The 23,558-nt window shown below is 37.5% G+C and overlaps 3 protein-coding genes, 1 long non-coding RNA gene and 1 other non-coding gene across 5 annotated transcripts; 3 read left to right on the forward strand and 2 right to left on the reverse strand.

Moving 5' to 3' along the window:
- Positions 1-1,623: 1,623 nt before the first annotated feature.
- LOC116032350 lies at positions 1,624-2,148 on the forward strand. Its single transcript, XM_031274851.1, has one exon. It carries the CDS (start codon positions 1,624-1,626, stop codon positions 2,146-2,148), a length of 525 nt encoding a protein of 174 aa, XP_031130711.1.
- Positions 2,149-3,206: 1,058 nt separating this feature from the next.
- On the forward strand, positions 3,207-3,833 carry LOC116032354. The gene has a single exon (XM_031274856.1). The coding sequence runs from the start codon at positions 3,207-3,209 to the stop codon at positions 3,831-3,833; it is 627 nt and encodes a 208-aa protein (XP_031130716.1).
- Positions 3,834-9,882: 6,049 nt separating this feature from the next.
- LOC116032756 lies at positions 9,883-13,074 on the reverse strand. Its single transcript, XR_004100788.1, has 4 exons — positions 12,699-13,074; positions 11,878-11,952; positions 10,519-10,684; positions 9,883-10,433 (listed from the first exon to the last, which is right to left on the reverse strand). It is a non-coding gene; the product is annotated as an uncharacterized LOC116032756 (long non-coding RNA).
- LOC116033750 lies at positions 12,953-13,083 on the forward strand. The gene has a single exon (XR_004100922.1). It is a non-coding gene; the product is annotated as a U6atac minor spliceosomal RNA (small nuclear RNA).
- A 2,673-nt stretch (positions 13,084-15,756) lies between these two features.
- On the reverse strand, positions 15,757-17,552 carry LOC116032754 (hydroquinone glucosyltransferase-like). Its single transcript, XM_031275465.1, has one exon. It carries the CDS (start codon positions 17,525-17,527, stop codon positions 16,046-16,048), a length of 1,482 nt encoding a protein of 493 aa, XP_031131325.1. The 5' UTR covers positions 17,528-17,552; the 3' UTR covers positions 15,757-16,045.
- Positions 17,553-23,558: the final 6,006 nt, after the last annotated feature.

Here is a 23,558-nt window from a genome sequence, read left to right on the forward strand (position 1 = left end):
GTGTCAAGTATGGAACTTATGTGAAAAATGTGGGGTTGGAAGTGTAGAATGGTTACACTTGATTTACCATTGTGAAGGGTTGTTAGTGGATTATCTAAATGTTTTGGAAGAGAAAAGGGAAATTTCCGGATTTGGTTAGAAGGGGGAATCGATTTCCGAGTATTGGAATTGACTCAAGTATGTCCAAAATATTTTCAAAGCAAGAAAAGGGAAAAGGTGGAAAAATGTTTTCAAACCTTAGTTCTAGTAAAAGTGGTGAAGGACCTTGTCTTGTAGCCTACGGGATAGAGAGCTTAAAGTGCCTTCCCGTATGGTGGTTATGTTATTGTATGACCAATTCATACTGTGGGCGAAGTCTATTCGCCGAGTACTATATCACCTGGAAGGAAAAGGGTCTCCTGCGGGGGTGTGCACACTTAAGTATAGTAACTCTATTTTCGGGTAGGAGTCGTTCTTATGAACCTAGTGAGGCTAGCTAGGAATCATTCTAACGCTCCTATAAGTCCAGGGGATCAGTATTAGACCGGGCGATGACCACTGAACCCGAGTTGAACGATCCAAGTGGTCAGTCAAAAGTGGAGAAAGGATACTCTGAGGCCTCACACTCACTTTCTATCTAGGACCAAGTGGATTTTTAAATATGAATGTAGTTACGCTGTAGCTACGGAAAGGAGATATGTGACAAGTAGTGAAAATACCCAAAGGTTGTGGGTGATCTCTCTTTGAAAGGTGAAAAGTGATGAGAATTCCCTTTTGAGGGAAAGTTTTTGCAAATAAAGTGATTGAGAGCAAGGTGTGGAATTTGTGTTTTTCCATTACTTGCTTGCATGCCTAAATGTTTAGCCTTATATTCTTTGGGTGAGTAAATGATCTTCAAATGACCTCGTCTAGAGGGAAAATGATTCAAGATGATGTTGAATTTTGCCTAATATGTGTGCAAGTTTCCATTTATAACTGTTGCAGGTAGAATCCCTGCTGATGAGTAAGGTATAGGGTTTCCATGTAAAAAGTTTTACCCAAACCTTTATTTAGTTTTGAATAACCCGCGGATATCCTTGCTTAGCCGTCGCGCTAACTACACTTCGATGTGTCTTTTAACAGATGATGAGCGATGAAAGTTCATCTGAGTTTGGGGTTCCAGTATTGGACTATGATAACTATGTGCAGTTCTTGTTAGATGACGATCCCTATGTTCCTGGCTGCGCTCCTGACCCTCCTGCTCCTCCCTCTCCGAAGTATACTCCTTTTTGTGTATATATCTTTTGTAGCCATGCTAATTCCAAATGGCTAGTAAAGGTCGGGTCTAGCTCAAACTTCTTTATGGGCTGTAATTAAACCATGGTACCTTTTAGTAGCTAACTTAGCTACTCTTTTACTGATGCTACATATATATATATATATATAGTTATGATGGTTATGATTACGGGGTACAGTTTCTTCATCTTTAGCCTGTGCACCTAGAGTGGATTCTTCTTGTATTTGATTGGGTTCAGTCTAGGTGTGGCGGTAACCACTCCGGTTGTTCGGTACAGCCGAGCCGGGGTGTTACAGCAGCGGACTCTCATAATCAAGGTGCTTGGACGCAAGGTTAGCTACTCCTATCTTAAACAAAGGCTCCAGAAGATGTGGAAGCCGGAATCAACATTTGACCTAATCGCAATCGATCAAGATTTCTATCTGGCTAAATTTGAAACACTCCAAGATTACGAGTTTGCTAAATATGAAGGACCCTGGATTATCATGGGTCATTACCTAACAGTGCAGCAATGGATGCCCAATTTCTTCCCCCACAAGAACAAGCTGGATAAACTGCTGGTCTGGGTGAGGTTCCCTGCGGTTCCAATTGAATATTTTGAGGATGACTTCCTGAAAAAAATAGGGAAATACATAGGGCGACCGATTAAGGTTGACACCACCACAAGCCTGGTATCAATAGGCAGATTCGCCAGGGTATGTGTGGAATTGGATCTAACAAAACCATTACTGTCAAAATTTACCTTGGGTGGCGAGGTCATCCCAATTGAATATGAGGGGATTCAAATGGTATGCTTCAAGTGCGATATATTCGGCCACAAGAAGGAACAATGTGGAATGGACAACCAAGAAACTGGAAACGCAACATATGCCCCGGACTCAGAACAGGCCTAGAGAGCAGAAAACTCAAAGAATGAAATCCCAAATGTAGTGCGTCAAGAACCCATCTCAGTTCGAATTCGAAAGGAAAATTTCGGGTCATGGATGCTAGTAGCCAGGAAAGAAAGAAGAGGTCAACGGAGGGGAGGCAACTGGAACAATGGGGTGCCTATCACCAATCATAATCGAGCGCAGCCTTATAATGAAGTGCAGGAAGGTTTAGGATCGAATTCCCGGTATGCAGTTCTTGACGGTCTGGAGGACGCCGACGATAACGGGCTTAATGACCATACAATACCGAGAACTACCGAGTACGACACTCGAAGGCCACTCCCCAGGATCTGCACAAATCAGAACAACCAAATGAACGCGAGTCAAAGACCAGCACCGCAGTATGCACCACCCAGACAAACCATCCCCTCAGAGCGTGGTGCGGTTAGAGGGAGGGGAGGCAGAGGATTGGCACCAAGAAGAGCGGCAGCCGAAACAGAACATACGGTAGTAAGAGGGTTCAACAAAGGGAAACAAATTACCACTACAAGGTTCCAGCATTCAGACGATCCACCTGAGTCATCTGCTAGGATGGATGATGACCATGAGCTGCTGGGAGATCCTCCTGATATCCCCAGAATATTTGTGAATAGACCGGAGGATCAGGACACGACAATGTTGGATAATGCTGGTCGTTCTGACCATGGTTTTTCTGAGGGGCGGGAACGCCTGTGCCCTTGAGCACATTTTGCTTTGTTGTTTTCTTTTTTAACATGATCTGTATATCTTGGAATTGCCAAGGGGCGGCATCAACAGCCTTTCGCCGTACCCTAAAACAGTTTTGCCGAGAATATTCTCCAGATATTGTGTGTCTATTTGAACCAAAAGTGTCGGGAACCCACGCTAACAGCATATGCATTAGCTTTGGTTTTGAAAACTGGGTCCGAGTGGAAGCTGTCGGCTTCTCAGGAGGAATATGGATCTTTTGGAAGTCGTCAATAAATTTAGAGATATTAAAGACTCACCCTCAATTCATTTCTTTGCAGGTACATGAGCAACACGCACCGTCTTGGACGCTATCAATGGTGTATGGAAGCCCTAACAGCCTTCTTCGTAAAAAACTCTTTGCAGATCTAACCGCTAACAGTCCCAGAATACAGCCGAACTGGCTCGTATGTGGAGATTTCAATTCAGTCACTAGTAGGGAGGAAGTGAGTAATCCAGACTGCTTCAATAATGCAAAATGTGCAGACTTCAAGGAATGGATTTTTCAAGAGGGCCTCGTAGATCTAGACTTTGAGGGACCAAAGTTCACATGGATGAGAGGCATAAACACCAACTCCTTCAGAGCAGCAAGGCTTGATAGGGCATTAAGTAGTGTGGAATGGAGACTCAATTTCCCAAATTCTGTCGTCAAACACCTACCAATAATCAATTCTGATCACTCGCCACTTCTAATAGATTGCACACCAAGGCAACAGGTCAATGAGGAAAGGAAATTCAAGTTTAACATGGCATGGACCACACATGTCGATTTCCAAGGATGTGTGCAACAAGCATGGGCAACCGATAAGGAACTGAAGGAAAATATACAGAATGTGACAGCAAAGCTTCAAATTTGGAACAAGACTGTATTTGGTAATGTGTTCCACCGGAAAAAACGTTTACTTGCCAGGATAAAAGGTATTCAAAGGAGTCTAGCACAGTAGCCAAGAGCAGATCTCATAAAACTGGATAGAAAACTGAGGAAAAATTTGGAAGAGACCCTATACCAAGAGGAATTAATATGGTTTCAAAGGTCAAGGGAAGAGTGGATCACATCCGGCGATCGCAATACAAGATTTTATCACATGGCAACCGCAGTCAAGGGAAACAAAGCCAAGATCACTGCATTACGCTCAGACGATGGCCATTGGATTACTGAGAAGAACCTATTGATCGACCACATACGCAGCTTTTTCATTAACTTGTTCTCAAAAGTCCAGAATGTCAATCCCCAACCATTAATGAGTGGTAGATATCCAAAGCTAGAAGAGAAAGATTGGCAAGAAGTAAACCGGCCTTTCCAACCCGAAGAAATCAGAAAAACCCTATTTGATATGGAGCCATGCAAAACACCAGGTCCTGACGGGCTGACGGTTGGCTTCTACCAAAAATCTTGGGGGATTGTTGAGGAAAGCTTGGTAAAATTTGCTCTAGAATTCTTCTCAGGAGGTACTCTCCCAGCAGGATGTAATGACACAGTGATTACGCTAATTCCGAAGGTATCAAGCCCTGAATCCGTTAGACAGCTGCGTCCCATAGGACTGTGCAATGTATTATACAAGCTCCTCACGAAAACAATGGCTAACCGCCTTAAGGATATCTCAACGAAACTAGTAGGACCTCACCAGACCAGCTTCATCCCTGGAAGGCAAATTTCGGACAACATTATTGTATTTCAAGAAGTACTGAACTCGATGAAGTCAAGAAAAGCAGCAGTAGGATGGATGATTATGAAAATAGATCTTGAGAAGGCCTACGACAAATTGGATTGGAAATTCATAGAAAACTCTTTGGTAGACATAGGATTCAACTCGGATTGGAGAAGGAACATTATGGAATGTATCTCTTCCTCAAGGTTGGCAATTAATTGGGATGGGCAGACCTCAGACTGGTTCTATCCAAAAAGGGGAGTAAGACAAGGAGATCCCATCTCACCACTCCTCTTTGTGCTATGTATTGAGAAACTTAGTCACATTATTAATGAATCTGTGCGGAAAGGTAAATGGAAAGGTATTAAAATTAGCAGACAGGGCCCTAATCTCTCTCACCTTTTCTTTGCAGATGATATGGTGCTGTTCGGGGAAGCAATGGTGGAGCAAGCTAACGAGATGTCACGATGCTTGGAAGTCTTTTGTGACCACTCCGGACAAAGCATCAACTTTGCAAAGTCTTCTCTGTTCTTTTCTAAGAATACCAAAGGGGAAATGCAACAAAGGATCACAAGCCTAACTGGAATTCCCAGAGTGGAAAACATGGGAAAATACCTAGGGATTCCATCCATACATGGAAGGTTAAAGAATGATACTTACGCCAAGCTAATCGAGAGAACACAGCAGAAACTTGCAGGGTGGAAATCCAAAACACTCTCAATGGCAGGTAGACTAGTCCTGGCACAATTAGTCTTATCTGCAATGCCCTATTACACTATGCAAACCACGCTACTGCCAAAAGGGGTAACCATGACGATAGAAAAGCTTATCCGTAGCTTCTTATGGGGGAGCTCACCAGAAAGGAGGAAATGTCACATGATCAACTGGGAAACAGTCACAAATAGCAAAAAATGTGGAGGCCTTGGTCTCCGAAGCTTGGAAGCCATGAATGATGCGTTTTTGGCGAAATTGGGTTGGCGCTTAACTCAAGGTGAAAGCTGCTTTTGGACACAGGTCATTAAAGCCAAGTATGCTGTGAACGAACAAGTCCCTTCAACATGGAGACCAAAAGTAAATATGTCAAACCTATGGAAAGGTATCCTAAAAGCTGTACCTAGACTCCAACAAGGCATGAGGATAGTGGTTAGAAGTGGCAACCAGACCAGTTTTTGGAAAGATATTTGGTTGGGACAAACTCCGTTATACACTTGCGCAACCAGTCCAGTACCGGCCAACGAAATAGATAAGTCTGTGTCGGACTACTGGATCAGTGGACATGGTTGGAATTGGAGAATATTACGTCAAATCCTCCCGGCACATGTAATTGAGGAATTAGAGGTAATAAGCATTGACGAGGACTCAGAAGCAAATGATCGCAAGGGCTGGAGATTCGAATTATCGAGTTGCTTCTCAGTCCGGTCAGCGTACGAGCTTGTAGTGGATTATCCCAGTTCGCCAAAAGCAGCTAAATGGAATGCGATATGGAAGCTGAAAATTCAAAGCCGAGTAAAAGTATTCCTATGGTTAGTCCGCCATGAAAGACTAATGACCAATGAACTCAGGATGAGAAGAGGACTTGCAGCCAATGATAAGTGTTGGTTATGCAGACACTCAGTGGAAGATGTGGACCATGTCTTGCGCAAATGTCTTGCAACGGCTGAAGTTTAGAGGAATATCCTACCACAACTACACGCTAAATTCATTAACCATTCATTCCGAGAGTGGTTAGATGGGGGAATCGCATGCAAGGGCACAGGTCACACACCAGAAAATGCAAGCACCATGTTTGCAACAGCAATCTGGTGGATTTGGAAGTGGAGAAACGAAGCCATCTTTACTGGATCGTTTCACTCTCTGCAATCCAAAATTCAATGGATTAGGGCACATACCAAGCAGACAGAGACAGCCTTTGCGAATGCCAGAGGACGCAAAGGAATTCACTCCTCAGGATGGGAATGTAGAAGCTGGAAGAAACCTGAGGTAGGAGTAGTAAAAGTTAACTACGATGGCTCGATTGACCATACACTCAACAAAGCCGGGTGTGGAGGTGTCCTAAGGGATTGCACAGGCAGCTGGATTTGTGGATTTACCAACAGGTTAGGCCCTTGCTCACCCTTAGAAGTAGAGGCCTGGGGACTCTTGAGGGGCATCCAAGTAGCAGTAAAGAATGGTTTCAAAAGGATCATTCTTGAAGGAGATTCACAAGAGATCACGCAGCAGTTAAAGAGCAACCAGCCCCCCAGTTCAGTAGTGGGGAATATACTGAAAGCATGCATGAGAGAGCTTCAGAATGTGGAAGTCTGGAGTACTGAATCAGTCCCCCGGGAATTAAATGCAATCGCCGATCACTTAGCCAAGACGGCAAGAGAGCTCAACAAAGGCATACTAATCCTGGACAGTCCTCCGGCCAGTATTCGGAATCTACTAGACAATGATTTGTTAGGATGTCCAACATGACGCTTTTTGTATAATACTGCTTAATTGTACACGATATCACATGGGTTTCCCCCTTCCACTTTAAAAAAAAAAAAAAAAAAAAAAGAAGATAAATTCACAAATTGAAATGTTCAATTTATCGTATGTTTGCAAATTCATCTTCACAAATATCTCACATTGTTTCTGACACATGAAGTGCATTTCTTTTTATTTTTATTTTTATTTTTATTTTTTTGGATCAACTTCTTTTTTTAAAGGGTCAAAGTGCATTTTTGAACTTTTTATTTGGGTCAATTTTTTTATTTTTTTTTTAATGGGTAGGAGTTTTAAAAAATGGGCTAAAAATGCGTTTACTACTTACGAAACAAGTTTGTGAATTTTTTATTAATTATGAAACAATCTAACTTTTCTAGAAACGTTTTATTAATAAGGAAATGACATGAAAATGTTTCTAAATAAGTTTCTACGAGTTCTAAAGACAAATAGTTTTTTAAATCGGAAAACATGGATGAGGACTAAGCTGAGGTTCCTAGTTAGTACTTGCCCTAATAGTTCAAGTTATTTACAAAATTGTCACCATATTTTCATCTCTCCCTTCTTTAAAGTTGTTGGATATTTTTAGATGGACAGCTCAAATTGATTCCTAGTTCTCTCCTTATGCGAGTTCTTATTCCATCCAAACCTATATATATAGAGGAGGATTTAGGTGAGAACAGACTCACATATAAAAAGTGAAGACTAATCTAACCTTATCCATTTGGGTGGACCAACGCTAGAGGATTGCTAAAAATGTTTTTTAAATAATTACTCATGTTGAGTATGAGTACAATGTTGCTTGGATTCTTGTCAATTCATTATCTTAGTGCCCACTAACAAAATAACTATACTAGTATATATGCGCCATAACCCCCAATCATCAGCAGAACGACATATTTTACCCTAAACTCTATGCCACTATTATTTACAGCGATAAAAAATATCGTCGTTACCGTAGATTGTCAATTTGGTTGTATTCTATAGTTGTTTTTTCTTTCTAGCATTATAGACAAAGGATTCCAAGGAGATCAAAAAAAAAAAATTGTTTATTGTGTTGTGCTCACAATTGTCTTGCTTTGATTTATTGAAGGAGTTTAGGTCCTTGAGATCAAGATATTTGTGATCAACCTAGTGCAAGCAAAGCAGTTTGGAGGGTCGAAAGTTGAAGATCCCATGGCTCATGTCACCTATTTCGACAGGATTTGCAAAACCATTAAGATGAGTGGGGTTTCGATGGATGCAATCAAGCTCCGACTATTTCCATTTTCTTTGAAGGATCAAACCCTTAATTGGTTGTGATGGTGCAAATACTAATGAGTATAAGTGGTGAAATACGATAAGTATTATTAAGTATTGATTCAACGGATACAAGTGTATTGTATAATCAATGATTCCCGATTGGTCCGAGTTAGTCTTAGGGTCGGGAATGTTAATAAAGATAATGGATATAGGTCGTTTAGCGTGATTGTGGTTCAGAGGTTTTCGAGGTACTAGCTATCAAGAGGAAAATAGTCAAAAAGTCCTTCTTCAAGTTATAAATGTGGTATTTATAGAGTGTCAAGGACAAGTACCGGCCCTGCGGCATGAGTGCCGCGTGTAGGCCATGCACGGGGCCGGGTGATGGCCCAAGGCCTAGAGGCAAGTGCCTAACGCTTCCTAGCAATTGCCGTGGTACGTGATGCACCAAGGCTTACAAAGACTAGTCCGACCTAGTCGATCTAGTGACATGGCCCAAGAAGATCTTCCCCGATACTACTGTCCGGATTAGCCTAGTAAAAGCATGGTCAAGAACGGGCTCTTTTTGACCAGTCATGGTCAGGTCAGGCTTGTCCCGACCCTAAGGTCAGGGACCAACCACCGTACAGGTAATACTCATAGGGGAATAATCCCCATAAGGTTGAATGCCTTTAGTTCTAGTCACTTCAAGAATTGGGATGAGAAACTTCACCGAGCGTTCATGCAAGAGTATTACCCGTCCCCCATGTGGATGGGATGTGAATCCACTTAGGGTGTGTTTGGAAACCCGGAAAATGAATTCTGGAAATCATTTTCCGGGTTTTCCATGTTTGGCAACCCTTGGAAAACCCAGTCAACGGAAAATGATTTCCGTTGACTAGGGAAAATAGGGCCAAAATGGCGGAAAATCATCAAGGCATGGTCGTTAGGCTATGGTTTCCGGCGGAAACCATAGCCGTGCTCTGGTTTCCGGCGCCGGAAACCAGAGCTGTTGGTTTCCGGCGGAAACCGGGGGGGAGGGGTTTTTTTTTTTTTAAAAAAAAAATTGTTACTTTTTTGTTTGAAATATAAATTTTGTGATTTAAAATATTATTTTTATTTTATTATAATAATTTTAATATTTTAAATAGAATAAAAATATATATAATTATACAATTCTACCCATTTTCCAGAAAACGAACCAAACACCCAAAGACAGTTTTCCAGAATACATCCAAACACGGAAAATGAATTGATTTTCCGGAAAATGACTCATTTTCCAGAAGTCATTTTCCTGCTTTCCAAACATACCCTTAGTATATATGTGCCACTATAGGATTGAAGACATATGTTACTTCTCAAAATTCGCTATATCTAATCTGCTACTAAAATGACACGTGTGTCTACGCGTGTGAGTGTGTGTATGTGTGTAAGCCTACTAGCCTAGTAGCCCATCCACTACAGATTGTACCAGGGCAGGCAGGTGTAGCACAAATCTAAATTTATAATTCATTTTTTTTTTAATTTTTCTATATTTAGCCAAGGATTTTAGGTTTCTCTTTCCAAATTTTGGCTTTCCCTTTTTTTTTTTTTTTTTTTTTTTTTNTTTTTTTTTTTTTTTTCTATCTAGTGTCCTTGACGACATCACAATTTACAATATAAATGAACACTGCTTCATGTTAAAACTTCAAATTCGTCATTTGGTCCGCATCCAATCTACTATTAGTGGAGTGGATCGAATTGGATTAGACATTTAGACGCATTCAAGTTGCATTAGATAGTTCATCTACAGATCCCAAGTTTCCATAAGGATAGAAGCAGTTAAGAAGGTCATGGCTACAGAATGAAATATATGACTGACCACCAAAGGATAACATAAAAATAAAAAATAAAAAGTGCACTCGTGCATTAAGTTCAACCAAAAGAACCATATCCCTACAGCTACCTGTGTAATACAAAACTAAAGATTAATCCTCAGAGTTGAAAAAGATAATGCCTTTAACAATAAGATTTAAGAAAAGGTTGAAAGCAGTGGGAGATGTATAACCACTCACCTCCAAGAGAATTCTAAACCAAGCAGATAAACCAAGGTTGTTAACTTGTTATTCTTGAGGGTTACTAAATCATCAAGAAATCCAATTGTGGCAAATGCAAGAGTTGCTACAGATGCTCCCAAAACTTCCACAGAAGAAAATCCTAGTATACTGTCTGCAACAAGTACACCAATGGGTATAAAATATAATCCACCCATTAGAGAGCGAAGTCTTAAAGTACGAAACAGTGGAACACATACATAGCCATTGCAGGACACTGCAACTGCAGATATGAGAAAGGTGCGCATCATAAAGAATGGTGCCACGGGTAATCTGAGTATTTTCCAAGCACAGCAGTCCACTAAGAAGAGCAGCAATGTTGAGAATGTCACAAGACCAATATTGTTTAGGATTCAATGCCTAATCCTGCAACAAAACCTTGCCAAAGTCAATCAGTATTCACTGTCAAACACTGGAAAAATGTCCATTTCTAAATAGATACGAGCAACAGATTATCTTATTAGATTTGACCTACATAAGACAATACAACAATGCATGACCTTTGATAATTGATAGGGAACTAAATTACTAATGAATAGAAATTTCTCATGTTGGACCCAAAAGAATTTGGAAAAAAAATCACACAAAAACAATAAATAAATCAGAAGTCTAATACAAAATACAGGATCATATCTTCTTTTGAGCCCCAGTGAAAACGGGGTCAAGAGTGGTTCCCCACATAACCCTGGGATGACTCAAAGTCTAACCTATTGGCCACAGGTAAGGGTGCTTATAAACTGAGTACACCTTCTCAGGGTTTTCACCCAAGTAAATTAACTTCAGAAAGAAAGGACAAAAAAAGTGTTAGTTATACAGATAAATTGGTAATACTTTCTTCACTATTGGACTTTTGACACATGTAAGGAACATGACAGTATGGTACCATTGAAGAAAAGTCATATCCCAATTACTCCAAAATATGAATTTCCACTTTTATGATGTATAATTTCCACATATCATTTAACTTTCCACAATTATCATTCAGCCATCTAGTGCGAAACCAATATCCTAGTACTTTCTGATGAGGACACCATTTTGTTTGGATAAGTAGCTTGAATGCTTGATACAGAACTTTGAAGGAACTTGAAAGGTTCTCAAGAAATGCAGGAATGATAAAGCTAGTTCTGGGCATTGACATAGGCATGGATTTTGGATACCCGATGTATTGACTAGTATAATGACAACCTTTAAGATTAGTGTTTTTAAGAACCAAAAATTTTCTCTGTATTCAATCAGATGGATCAGAACCAAACTTTCATTTCAAATCATCAATGTTTAAACTCTCAAAGGGAAATTACCCAAAGCCCAGCATCACAGAGATTGATAACCATGCATTAAAACAGTTCAAGATTGAGCTCAACACATTCATGAGACCAAAACCAAATTTCTTTAATCAATCACCTAGCTCCTTTCTTAAGGTTCTTTATTTCAAATACACATGGTACTCCTTTGTATTCTTTCTGCATTTATACTCTCAAGCTAGTACATTAATGCCAATTCAATTGCTCCTCATTTCTTTCAAATGATGATATGCATTTATTAGAAGAAGCAACAATTACCTCACCCATGAGGCGAACAGGCACAATCCTACTCCAACAACAAAGTCCACAGTGCCAAGAATTAACTCTAGGAATCTGTTCATAATACGCACATAAACCATCAATTAAACCTAATAAACGACTCGAGCACACATAGAGATGCATACCTACACATACACATTCATAACGTTTTTTTATAGGACAAAATTGAAGACTCTCATCCATTAAAAAATGATGAGTACTTAATCGGTTAATGCATTGATGCCAAAACCAAAATAATACAAAGCACTACACTTAGTGGTGTTTGTAGTCACCAAAGGAAACTTACAGTAAAATTATAAAGTTAAAAGGGAAGTCATGCACTAAATAAAACTAAACTACAATGCTTTATCAACGGAAAGTTAGGAACAGCTCATTTGCATCATGTCTAACCTTGGTTAGATCCTTTTTCTCCATTAAACTCTATCCAGAGCATTGTTCACAAGTTAATTCAACAGTTTTTTTTTTTTTTTTTGAAAAGTTTATGGTGATCTCAAGTCTAAACAGTCCTGCAATTTTACTAACGTGTTCCATAAATGAAATTGAAATGAGTGTTGAGTTAAGCATTATTGAGAGGATGATATAATAGTACACCCGTACTTGTATGCTATTTAATCCAATTTCTGAGTATCACTTAGATTCTAATCTAAACAAAAAGCAAAGCCAATCTAAGTGTTGTTCTTATAAATCCAGTCAAATTACAGTATGCTCTAATAGCAGAACAAAATTATTGAAAGAAGAGTGAAACAGGGTTAACTAAACACAATCATGCACTTCAAACTTAAACCCTACTTCTTCCTTACAGTAGAGGCTTGAGGAAGATCATCGGTGAGAGAGGCGAAGGTCATCGGTGGGGTTGATAGGAGTGCTGAGGAAGATCCACGTGTAAGTCAAGGGATCCAACGGGAGAGAATTCATCATCTTCGTCCTCTAGCGGTGGCAGCGACGGTGTGGGAGGTGAGGTGAATGGAATGTAAATGAATGCCTTTGTTGTCCCACATCGGATACCTAAAAGGTTATAATACGGTTTATATATTGTTTGTTCCTGCTGTTGGCTGTGTTCGTAGAAAGGAGAGATGGTTGGCATCTCCCCTGACAGGGACGGGAACAGCCTTCGGGCTTTTCCTTGTTAGCAAACACATCGGTTAAGGCAACCCACTTCGGTGGATCTGTAACCCAATTTTTTCTCTCTAAAACATCTTTTAAATAAAGAATGAGTACAGTTTATTTTTTCCTCTCTAAAACATATTCTTTTTCGAGGTGACAAGAAAAATAAATAACTACTGTATTTTTTTTTCTTGTAAAGTAGAGAATAAAAAGTGAACACATTAAATTAAAGTCAGAGATAAAAAATGAAAATATTATCGCAATTAACAAATCAAAAGTGACATAAAATCTAAGTATATGTAGAGTTGAAGGGAATCCAATATTAAATTTGGATATGGGTACGGTCATAAAATACCCTTGAAGGCTTGAACTATTTCAAAAATACAATTAAATTATTGAAATTTAAAAAGTTTCAAAAAGTAAATGAATTTGACAAAAATGAAATTAAATTATTTTTAATTTCGATGATCAAATTAAAACTTTCAAAAATGTTTGGGGGGGTGTATATTTGAGAATTATCACATTAAATTAACGCAATCCGTCTATGAATTATAAAACGTAAAAGGTTGAAGATGGAGTCAAATAGTTAATAAAAAGCCAAAACACTCTCAACTCTCAATAAATGATAAGAGAGCAACTAGAAAAGGGAAGTTCAAAAGAAAGTTAATAAGGAATGCAATTGAAGTGGAGAAATACCAGAAATTATACAGTGGCTTAGACGCAGGCAAGACTAGATAAAAGGAAATGATATTAAGCAATTACTACATAATCTTATTTTATACCATAAAATAAAATAAATAGATGTGCATTAATGTATTCAATACCACATCATATCTATGTTGTTTGTAAACATGAGGAATAAAGCAAGGTGTTAGCACTAAGGCAGATCGGCGTGGAGTGTGGCATCACGCATTAGGTGAGGCAAATGAAGAAAATGAGGTAGGGAGATGTTTAGTCGGATTGAGGAGTGACTAAGTGACAAATAATAGTCACGTAGTACGCGTGAGGATCGAGGTTTTGAAATTTAAAATTTTTCGGGTTTAGGAGTGACTAAGTGAGAACTAAGTAACAAATAATAGTCATGTAGTACGCGTGAGGATCGAGGTTTTGAAACTCAAAATTGTTTGGGTTGAGGAGTGACTAAGTGAGAACTAAGTGACAAATAATAGTCATGTAGTACGCGTGAGGATCGAGGTTTTGAAATTTAAAATTTTTCGGGTTGAGGAGTGACTAAGTGAGACTAAGTGACAAATAATAGTCATGTAGTACGCGTGAGGATCGAGGTTTTGAAATTCAAAATTTTTCGGGTTGAGGAGTGACTAAGTGAGACTAAGTGACAAATAATAGTCATGTAGTACGCGTGAGGATCGAGGTTTTGAAATTCAAAATTTTTTGGGTTGAGGAGTGACTAAGTGAGACTAAGTGACAAATAATAGTCATGTAGTACGCGTGAGGATCGAGATTTTGAAATTCAAAATTTTTTGGGTTGAGGAGTGACTAAGTGAGACTAAGTGACAAATAATAGTCATGTAGTACGCGTGAGGATGGAGGTTTTGAAATTCAAAATTTTTTGGGTTGAGGAGTGACTAAGTGAGAACTAAGTGACAAATAATAGTCATGTAGTACGCGTGAGGATCGAGGTTTTGAAATTCAAAATTTTTTGGGTTGAGGAGTGACTAAGTGAGACTAAGTGACAAATAATAGTCATGTAGTACGCGTGAGGATGGAGGTTTTGAAATTCAAAATTTTTTGGGTTGAGGAGTGACTAAGTGAGAACTAAGTGACAAATAATAGTCATGTAGTACGCGTGAGGATCGAGGTTTTGAAATTCAAAATTTTTCGGGTTGAGGAGTGACTAAGTGAGACTAAGTGAAAAATTTTTCGGGTTGAGGAGTGACTAAGTGAGACTAAGTGACAAATAATAGTCATGTAGTACGCGTGAGGATCGAGGTTTTGAAATTCAAAATTTTTTGGGTTGAGGAGTGACTAAGTGAGACTAAGTGACAAATAATAGTCATGTAGTACGCGTGAGGATCGAGATTTTGAAATTCAAAATTTTTTGGGTTGAGGAGTGACTAAGTGAGACTAAGTGACAAATAATAGTCATGTAGTACGCGTGAGGATGGAGGTTTTGAAATTCAAAATTTTTTGGGTTGAGGAGTGACTAAGTGAGAACTAAGTGACAAATAATAGTCATGTAGTACGCGTAAGTGAGAACTAAGTGACAAATAATAGTCATGTAGTACGCGTGAGGATCGAGGTTTTGAAATTCAAAATTTTTCGGGTTGAGGAGTGACTAAGTGACAAATAATAGTCATGTAGTACGCGTGAGGACCGAGGTTTTGAAATTTAAAAATTTCGGGTTGAGTAGTGACTAATTAAGTGAGAACAAATTAAGTGACAAATAATAGTCATGCAGTACGTGTGAGGACCGAGGTTTTGAAATTCAAAATTTTAGAAGTAAGTGGTCCAATGAGGTTTGAGAAAAGTGGTGAATTTCTAACATTTTGAGTGGCTATTTGTACCACAAAATAGCCACTCGATCATAATTGTCATTTTAGTTAAAATTTCTAACATTTTCATGATTAATGATTACTAAAGGAATGCTTTTAAATATGATAAATGATTGAATATAATTGTGGTAATATTTAATATATAATAATAACTGGAGTTTAACAATGTAATACAATATTTAATTTGTTGTGTAACGTACACCTCAATAAGTATAGAAATATGGACATAAATCAAGAGTACTAACATGGATTCACTCTTATAAATTTTTCATATATAAGAGTATGTATAAGATCTATTCATATTATTTATGAAGTACATATTCTTAAAATGTCTATTTCTTAAAAAGTCTTGCAATGTGAAACTCAACATTCTAAAATACAAATATACTATTGTATAAGTTATAAGTCCCTTCTCATAAATGAAGGGAAGCCTGCAAATCCATCACTAAAAGCTGTAATAATTAAGATTGAAGTATTATTGAACCACACATACATTTAATTTTGCTGAATTATATTATATGGAAAATTAATTAAATGGTCTTAGCAAGCTTGCTCTTCCAAATGGAAACTAATTGATCAAGTGCTTTTGTGGAAGAGCCATCTTCATCACCAATTGCCTTTAAGCCTGCATCTTTTAGGTATCCCATCTTTTCTCTCATTTTTTTTCCTTCTTCACTATCCATTAGCCCCTTCACAACCCTTGCAATTTCCTCCCTCCCCACCAACCCATTCTCACTAGCCTTAGGCCTCAATGCCACTTTCAGATCCTCGGTTAGCAATAGGGCATTCATCTTCTGCTCGGCATACAGCGGCCATGCAACCAACGGCATCCCGTAGGCAATGCTCTCGAGAATGGAGTTCCACCCGCAGTGAGTCAGGAACCCGCCAGTCGAGCGGTGACTTAGTATCTGGTGTTGTGGGGCCCAGTTGGGCACCACAATGCCAAAGTTCTTGGTTCTCTGCGTGAACTCTTGTGGTAGGAATGAGAGAGGGTCACCTGGATGTTGGGTACTAAAGAAGGCCATTGAATTCTCACTAGGACTTCTGACCACCAATACAAACCTTTGCCCACTCATTTCCAACCCTAATGCTAGCTCAATAAGCTGTTGATGCGAAAGAGTTCCCCCGCTCCCAAACGACACAAATAGCACAGATCTCTCAGGTTGTTCATCTAACCATTGGAGACATTCTGAGCCGCCACCAACAAGGTTGTTATTATTATTATTACTACTAGTAGAATCCATCCGAACAAGCGGTCCGACCAGGTAAACCGGATGGTGAACCGGAGGGTTTCCCGGTTCAGACTTCTGCAAAGCTTTGACAGCACTTTCCTCTGCTTCATTGAAGCTATTCACCATGATGGCTTGAGCGAGTGAGAGCCTCTTAGCGTGGTGAAGAACCCAGGTGTAGGTCTCGTCCTGGCGGTCCTGGACCGGGTCAATCAGGTCCTTTCCATGAACCGGGACGGAAAACCCGGGGATCTGAACCGGTCTCGCAAGATCTCTGAACTCATCGCCGGGCTGCAGAGACGAATCCAGCTCCGGCAAGTAAAGAGTAAACGACAAGGTGAAAGCCGCGGACGGGTAGAAAACGCAGCGCATAATTCCGAGCTCATCAGCCACATCAAAAGCACAGGTACTGAAAAGATCCACCGCCAAAGCAACAAGGCGGCGGCGGATATTCATCATCGCCGCCATTAAAGCCTTGAGCGCTTCCCGGAGCGCGGGAAGAGAGAGGTCCATGACGCGGCACATGCGCGTGACGGGGCGAGCGTTTGGGGGTAAGTGGTGGAGGGGAACGGGAGGGAGAAGAAGGTAGTCCATGCCGGCGGGGAGATGGGATTGGAGGAAAGCGATTTGGGCGGTGGAAACGGGGCCGTCATCTTGAAAGGCGGGGAGGATGAGAGTTGCAGTGAAACGGTGTTGGGTGATGAGGCGCTTCGCAAACTCCACTAATGGGATTATATGCCCCATTCCTGGAGTTGAAACAAAGGCTATATGGGCTTCTTCCATACTACTATATACACCCCTTCTGGCTTCTGCAGAATAATACTCCCACTAGATTTGTTTTTTAATTTGTTATGAAAGAGGAAGATGATGAATATATATAGGAAAATTCTACATGTACTCCTGTTTATTATTTGAACTCCTACTCCTTTTCACAAATTTTGAATTTAAACATTTTTATGGATTTACTAGATGAAAATAATATCAATTGTTTGTCATATCATGGAGTAAAGATTTATGTGATAGGTGCTGTGATTAGTTGTTAGTTCTCTCCTAAAAGTTCTATATATATATATATATATATATATATATAGAGGGGAGGGTTTCGGTGTTGTATAACTTCTCGTTCTGTTATGCAGTTACACACCTTAATCATTAAAATTGTGCACCTTAAATACACAAAATACACACCTTAAAGCTAATTAACACAAACCACACACTTACATTTTTTAAATGGTACGCGCACCCTCAGTACACAAATTACGCACCTTAAGCACACAATAAATTAAAGCATTAAGTACACAGACCACGTACCTTAAGCTAAGAACACAAACCACACATACACTTAAAGTTTTTAAATGGTGCACCTTCAGTACACAAACTACTCACTTTAAGCACACAAACAAAGCACTTTAAGACCACAAACCACGCACCTAAAGTTTTAAAATGACGCACCTTAATTTTCAACACTGACGCACCTTAAGCATACAAACCACGCACCTTAAGAAGGAAAACCACGCACCTAAAGCTTTAGGTTGACACATCTTAAGATTCAACACTGACGCACCTTAAGCACACAAACCACACATCTAAAGAAGGAAAACAACACACCTTAAGAAGGAAAACCACACCTAAGCAACCGCACCAAAAAATGCCAACTGCACAGGACATCATATGTGTGTGTGTGTGTGTGTGTGTGTATAAATGGGTTCCCGTGCGGTTGATGGTCTCAGGTGCGGTTAAATTTGAGCCATTGGTCTTGCCTAAATCAACATTCAGGATTAACAATGATTAAAAATACACGGTGACAATTTGATCTTTTTGCATTTAGGTCAAATTTAAGGTGCGTGAATTTCTTCATAAGATGCGTGAATTTCCTTCTTAAGGTGTGTGGGTTTTGTGTGCTTAAGGTGAGTTAGTTGTTGAAACTTAAAGTGCGTGAATTTCCTTCTTAGGGTACGTGAATTTCCTTTTTAAGGTGCGTGGTTTTCCTTCTTAAGGTGCATGTTTTGTATGTTAAAGTCGTGTGGCTTGTGTACTTAAGGTGCGTGGTTTGTGCACTTAAGGTGCACCATTTAAAACCTTTAGGTGCGTGGTTGTGTTCTTAAAGTGTTTTGTTTGTGTGCTTAAGGTGCGTAATTTGTGTACTTTAAAATGCAACATTTTGATGCTTAAGATGCGTAGTTTGTTTATTAATTTTATAAACAGTTTCATGAATTCTTTTATGTTGTCTGTCATCTCAGATGCTCAGATGAGGGAAGAACGCATGTTTTCTTTTTTAAAAATTTTATTGATTTGAGCCTTTGATCAAACTTGATCAATAGCTCAAATCTAACCCTATTTTTTACATGGGAGTAATTCCACCCCTGAACCCTTCCCAATATATATATATATTAAAAAAGTTTAAGAAGAAAAAAAAACCGACTGGCTAGCCATTCATTGCACGTACACATTTGAAATGAATTTATTAATAATAATAAACGAATAATTTTTTAAAATAGACCAAATACCATAACTATGGTTACCTTTGATGTCTTTGTCAGCTGTGCTTTTTTAAGAACCATTTTAGAACAACCACAATAGTAGTTTTTGTTCAATTTTTTAGGAAGAAAAAATTAAGAATTGATTTTTATCTAATCAAAAAAGAGATTTTTTAGCTAGATCTTTTTCCAGCAAATAGGGATTCACTTTTGGGAGGAAAGGAGAAAACTTGCATAGATTGTTACGCGTGTGCAGCAACCTACGCTCCCAGAAGGCATGCGAATGCCTTTAGTTATTATTTTTTTTTTTTGTCCAAATTTATTGTTTGCCCTTTTGTTTTGTCATTTTTTCGATCTTTTTCTCACTTGCTTCTCTCTTGTATGTGGCCTGCAAAAAATTCACAAAAATCTACAATTATTGAGGTTGTTCTTACAAGTAATAAAGCTGTTGAGATGTGAAGTAACTCTGATTTATTCAAGTTGGTCAATTTATTGACTTAATAATAATTAAAAGATTACAACTTACATTTACCTTTTTATAATCATTTATCAATTAAAATTATAATGCAAGTTTATCTAGTCATTTAAAAAAGAATTGTTGAGACAAACTCAGTCGAATACCAATCCCTTTTAGTATGAGCACCGTGTCAAACTCTCTAACATAAAATTTGTTTACGTGGACAGGCCTGATGGGTTCTCTTATATATTATATTGGAGCAAGATAATCGCAGCCTCTTAGTCAATATGCTTAGGTATACATTTCACCCCAACAATTTTGACCCTTTTGACTAGTCCTAAATCTACTTTTAGCTTGACATGAGAAAGGGCAATGCTTATACCATGCATGGACCAGAGCTATTAACCCTAAACATTTTGAGTTTTGTGTATTGTGTTATAAAATTATGTATTTTAAGAGTATAAATTTTGTACCTAAAATAAATTAGTAATTATGTTTTATATTATGAATTTTTGTGTCTTATGTTATGAAATTTTGTGCCTATGAACACAAATTATGTACCTAAATCAAATTTGAAAAATAAGTAGATATGTAACATGTGCATGTGCTTTGTGTTGTGATTTTTTGTATTTTGTATTATGAAATTTTGTACGTACGAGTATGAGTTCTGTACCTTGTCGTTTCAATGTAGGGTCCATAATGTTATGTAAACGCTTATTCATGATATAAATTGCCGAGAAAGGCAAATAAGGTTTTTTTTTGTTTTTAAACAGCAAATAAAAGTGTTATATTGTAAATGTTTGCATATTTAGACTCTTCCTCTAAATGTCTAATTTTTTTTTTAATATTTAGCTTAGGGTTTTAGGTTTCTCTTTCTCTATTGTTGTTTCCAAATTTTGACTTTCCACTTTCTTTTCTTGTCAATCCATATTTGTTCTTCTTCACGACATAAGAATTACAAGCTCAATAAACAATATTTCATATTAGACTTAAAATTCATCATTTGATTCGCATCCAATCTCCTATTAGTGGATTGGATTGGATTGGATTGGATTCACACTCCTAGCGGATGTAGATGCGAATGGAATTTTTTAAATCCGCCTTTAGCATATTAGATGCATATTCACATCAAATCTGCTCCAATCTGCTCCACGCTCACCCCAGATTGTTTTAGCCCTTTTCTTGTGTCTAAACACGTTTGGGATGAATTAAGGATGGACTTTATCAGAGTCATAAACACGGTTGGCTTGATTTTTTGGGTGGGATACAAAAATATGCCGCTTTTGAAAAGGGAATAAAGATGGGCAAAGTACTTTCAAGGAATGCATGTTTGATTAAAAATAAATGCATTTAGCGAATGCATGTTAGCTTTTCCAAAAAAAATATTAGTTAAAAGGTAGAAAATGAAGGTATGATACGTGTATTAGTTTAAATGAAAAAAAAAATGTATGTGTACAATATTGTAGTTAAAAGTCAAAAAAAGATGGTATATATATGTATAAGGGGAAAAAATAGTATTGTTGTTTAGGTATTTTTTTATCCTTATATTTCAAAAAATAAATACATAACTACGTATTTATTATTTTGTATTTATATATGGTACTCTTTTCGTATTCTCTAAGTACAATGTATAGTATTCTAATTTGAAACAAATATTATAAAAGATAATAATACATTCTTAAGATGCATGTTCAAAAAGGACAAAATGCATCCTACATTGTAGTGTAGTGTTGCCCATATTTGTATCCCAATAATTTCCGTCATCTTTCTGTATCCCACCTAAAAAACCGGTCTTACCGGCGAAACCACCCACTTTATCATAGGTCTACCCTCATCGCATGGCTTCATCATCATTATGGTGGTCATTGATCAACCCACTAAGTTCTCACACTTTGAAGACCAATCATTTCTCTGCATCTCAAGCAACACAACTCTTCAACGATATTGTTGTCAAACACAATTTATTCCTCAGTGTTATTATTTATAACCAAAGTTCAAATTTTCTTAGTACCGTTTGGAAGAAGCTATTTGAGCTTAGCGGTATGACCCTTAAGCACAGTACGTCATACATTTCCAGACGGACAAGCAAATGAAAGTGGTGAACAAAGGACTTCAATAATAGCTCCAGCATTTGTATATGAAATTCAAATTCATAGTTTAATACTTTAATGTGATCAGAAAGTGGATTCACTCTTAAAAGTGAGTTAGAATTACAAATATGTTTTATTTAAAAAAGGAAAAAGGAAAACATTACATGGATTCTCACTTTTTACTCTAAACTTCTATTCTTTCACAAATTATTGATGTAGACACTTTTTTTGTCTCACATGATGAATATATCCTATCATTGTTTGCCACATGGCCCACATCATAGAATAAAAGTGAGGGAGACACTTTTTTTGTCTCACATGATGAATATATCCTATCATTGTTTGCCACATGGCCCCACATCATAGAATAAAAGTGAGGGAGAAATTTGAGAGTACATGTAGTAAAACTCTTTTTAGTATTGAAATTGTGAACTTCTAGAACATAAATTATGTTTCTAAGTTTTGAAAATTTGTAAATACACTACAGGGTCATCACAAATTGTGAATTTTAAAAGGTAAATTGCAAAAATTTTGTATGTAAATTGTGTATCTTTGGACTCAGATCCACTTTACAAAGTGGACTTGGGTCCACAAAATAATTTACCGCTACCATATAATCATATTTGCAATTGGTTTGCGGAGTACTATTTTTCCTACATTCTTATAGTTCCAACTTACTCCTAAAATAATAATAATAATAATTTTATTAAAAAATTTATTTGGCTCACTTTGTCAAAGAATGTAAGACTATGGTATGAGTTTGCATTTGTTTTTAAGGAAAATGATATATCTACTTCTATGGAGTATAACTTCCACCACGTGTACAAATTTCATTGGATAAATAAAAGTAAATGAATAAAAATAGTGGCCCACTTTGTTATTTAAATCAATCAAAAGACGACACATTAATATAAAAGTAAAAGATGGAATAAAAAGTGAAAATACTTGTAATATTACTCTAGCATGACCCTTTTCTAAGGGAAATAGGAAAAACAAAGCTTAATAATAAGACTTAACTTTTTTATAATAATAATAATAATAATAATAATAAGTAAAAATAATGAAAAAGGAAGCCCACTATTGCTTTGATTTATGAGAATTCTCCAATTAGTATCTAAACGTGCAATTTGAGTAAAACTTACTTTGTAACTCTTTACAACAAAAAGCTTATAATGAGAGAAATGACAAATCATACTATGGACCATAATCTACCTTGTATTGTGGGCCTTGGTATCTAGAGTTAACAAATCATGTATCTCCCTAGTTTAAGCAATTCACATATTATGCACCTATAATTAACAAATTATATGCCTATAAATAAATTCAAGACATATAATGTTATTGTAAATACATAATATGTTAATTACATAATATATACTTGCAGTTAACATGTTAATTACATATGCAATTAACATATTAAGTGTTTATAGTTAACATATTATATACCTTCAATTTATTTACAAACACATACAGAAATATAATTTTTAAACCAGAATCCACAATGCAAGGTCGACCTTAGTCCATAGTAAGGGTGTAAACAAATCAAATAATTTTGATTCGATTCGTGATTCGAATTCGAATAGTTATATTCGAATTCAAATATTTCGAATACAAATCCGAATTCGAATACACATTTTGATTCGAATGTTATTCAAATCCAAATACAAATAAGGATAGATTCGATTCGAATAGTATTCGAAGATATATATATATATATATATATATATATATATATATATATATATATATATATATATATATATATATATATATATATATATATATATATA

The sequence above is a fragment of the Ipomoea triloba genome, chromosome 10 (genome assembly GCF_003576645.1).
Source record: "Ipomoea triloba cultivar NCNSP0323 chromosome 10, ASM357664v1".
NCBI lineage: Eukaryota > Viridiplantae > Streptophyta > Magnoliopsida > Solanales > Convolvulaceae > Ipomoea > Ipomoea triloba.